Source organism: Hippocampus guttulatus, chromosome 16 (assembly GCF_054856545.1).
Source record: "Hippocampus guttulatus isolate MCC_2025c chromosome 16, RoL_Hgut_1.0, whole genome shotgun sequence".
Taxonomy (NCBI): Eukaryota; Metazoa; Chordata; class Actinopteri; order Syngnathiformes; family Syngnathidae; genus Hippocampus; species Hippocampus guttulatus.
Window position 1 is genome coordinate 1710482 of NC_141276.1, and position 2324 is coordinate 1712805.

A 2324-nucleotide genomic window follows, 5' to 3' on the forward strand; every position below is an offset into this window, starting at 1 on the left:
TAATGATCCCGATCATTTAATTGAATCAGATGTGTTGGAGAAGGGAAACGCGTACAACGAAGACCGGATTTGGACAACCCTACTTTTGAGACAGTTTCAATACTTGAATGTTCGTTGTCCTCAAATGGCACCATATACATGCAATTTCATGGGTTCATTAGTGGTACGCAGAATACACTCATTCAAAACGCTGCTAACCATCAAGTTGCCCACATTGAACACCAAACAAACCATTTTATTGCGCTCCCTTTACAGTAATTGTGGACTTTTTCTGTGGCAAAAAGTTACGGGCATATTTCTCAACTTTAAAGGTCAAGGACATCAATGCAGTACATTGAGGGTCTCATGCAGTGACCTTTTCCCTCACGGTGTTCATGAAAAGAGAACAGCAACACGATGCCATCATGTTTTTGAGACTCTTTACTTAAATACACATCACACATTAAAAAAGAAGGACATTGTAAACATTGGACAAGGTTAGTTTGCCTGGGTCAACCGGGACAAACAACAATAATTTACACAAAGAATATATGCAGCATTTGGTGACAATACCATCAGTGGCAAATATACAAAGACATATTGATAACCGATTTCTGCCGTTGAGTAAACTATAATAAGGGCATCTTCTCTCAGTGTTTGCCCATTTCGAATGCTGCACTGATGAAGTGTTGAATGGTTCTTTGAGGGTGTCCAGCATCCGGAAGTACCATTTCAATCAGTCTTTTGCACAACATAGTTGTCTACAAAGTCCCCCTGCTGCCTCGCGGTGTTGCGGTGCTATATGCACAGCATGACTCCAGTGTTATCACCTTAAAGTCACTTTTTTTTTTTTTTAAAGTAGTCTTTGTGTTTAAAATGCCTCCATCTTGCTCGTGAGCATCAGCTGACAGCCGCTGCTCACGTGGGTCAGAACCTTCTGTTTGAGCTGGGCCACCTGGTCCCGGAGCACCGAGGCTGTGTTGGACAGGCCCGCGTTGTCGCTCTTCAGACCTTTCACCTTCTCCTCCAGGCGAGCGATGCGCTCCAGTTTGCGCCGCCGGCACTTGGTCGCCGCCAGTCGGTTCCTCAGCCTCTTGCGCTCCGCCTTGATCCTCTCCTGGGTCTCCAAGTCGATAGGAGACATAGGGGGCGAGCCGTCGCTACTCAGGAGGTCCGGCACGGTTTGCGGTTCCTCTTTGAGAGCGACGAGCCGCTGCGGATGAAGTCCAGAGCCCGGGTGGGGGTTCTGGAAAGCGGCGTGCGCGGAGGTCTGCGGGTGGTTCTGCTGGTGGGGCGGCAAGTAGCTGATGGTGGCCGTGGGGTAGCTGGAGGCGGACGAAGAGAGGCCGGTGTTCGGGCAGTAGGCGTTCAGCGTCGTGTAGATGGGCGGTTCGGGTTGCAGTCCTGAGCCGAACACGCCGGGAGCCGCCGGCGAGCATGTGGTAACTCCGCTGGCGCCGAGGGAGGACGCCGAATGAGGCATTTGGTTCATCTTGTGCAGCTCATCCAAGGCTTTGACGAAGCCCTCGGCGAAGCCCTCCTGCTCATCGGTGATGCCCCGATTGTAGAAGTACTGCCCCGGGGTCGGGGTGGTGATCACACCGTTACTGTTTTGGATGATGAGCCTCTCGAGCTCTGGGGATGCGAGCTTCAGGGTCCCAACGTCCTGCTGACCCCCCTGGTACGGGTCTGTGTCGGCCCTCAGGTGCGATTTCAGGTTGCGATAGGGCTCTGTCAAGTTCAAATTCATATTCTGCTTTAGCAGCTTGTAGTCGTGCATGGCGGCGTCTGAGTGGCCGTAAGCCGACAGAAAAGAGTCATCATGATAAAAAGGCTGTTCCATCTTTGTTGACATAAAGTCGGGAAAGTAAGCTTACCGGCTGCTTATTGAAACAGTCTCAACAAATGTCAAGAGTCAGCAGCGAACGAGCATCGATTCGTCTTGTCAACAGTGCCCCGACATCAGAAACTACCACTTCAACGGAAAAATGAGTGAAAGTCCCACAAATCAAGGCAAAAGCGCTCCCCTGAGTCTGGTTGATGATTTCTTCGCGCACCTGATAAGTCCCCTACAAAAAACTTGCGGACTCCTGTGAGAAAGCGTGTGCGTTGCTGCGTGCGAAGGTGTGTTCGGTCGGCTGCGTCGAGCGGTTTTATATAGGCATGGACACACGCTTGCTGCCAGGGTACTGCTGCGTTCTGATTGGCCGGTCTCTCCAGAGACCACGCCTTCATGAGTGACGCAGATGCCGGGAAGAAACGACTGTAAATAAGGCTGTAGGCAAGACAGCGCTCGGCGTCGGTTTCTGAGGGCACTTTCGTCATAAATACAGACCCTTTACCTT

General features: G+C 51.0%; 1 protein-coding gene across 2 annotated transcripts; it reads right to left on the reverse strand.

Annotated features, from left to right (window-relative positions):
* Positions 1 to 402: 402 nt before the first annotated feature.
* On the reverse strand, positions 403 to 2103 carry junbb (JunB proto-oncogene, AP-1 transcription factor subunit b). 2 transcript variants are annotated; one of them, XM_086132091.1, is made up of 2 exons: positions 1857 to 2103; positions 403 to 1767 (listed from the first exon to the last, which is right to left on the reverse strand). In XM_086132091.1, exon 2 carries the CDS (start codon positions 1757 to 1759, stop codon positions 851 to 853), a length of 909 nt encoding a protein of 302 aa, XP_085988217.1. In that variant the 5' UTR covers positions 1760 to 1767; positions 1857 to 2103; the 3' UTR covers positions 403 to 850. The 2 variants fall into 2 exon arrangements, with proteins under 2 accessions (XP_085988217.1, XP_085988216.1); XM_086132090.1 differs by having other exon boundaries at positions 403 to 2103.
* Between the last annotated feature and the right edge of the window lie 221 nt (positions 2104 to 2324).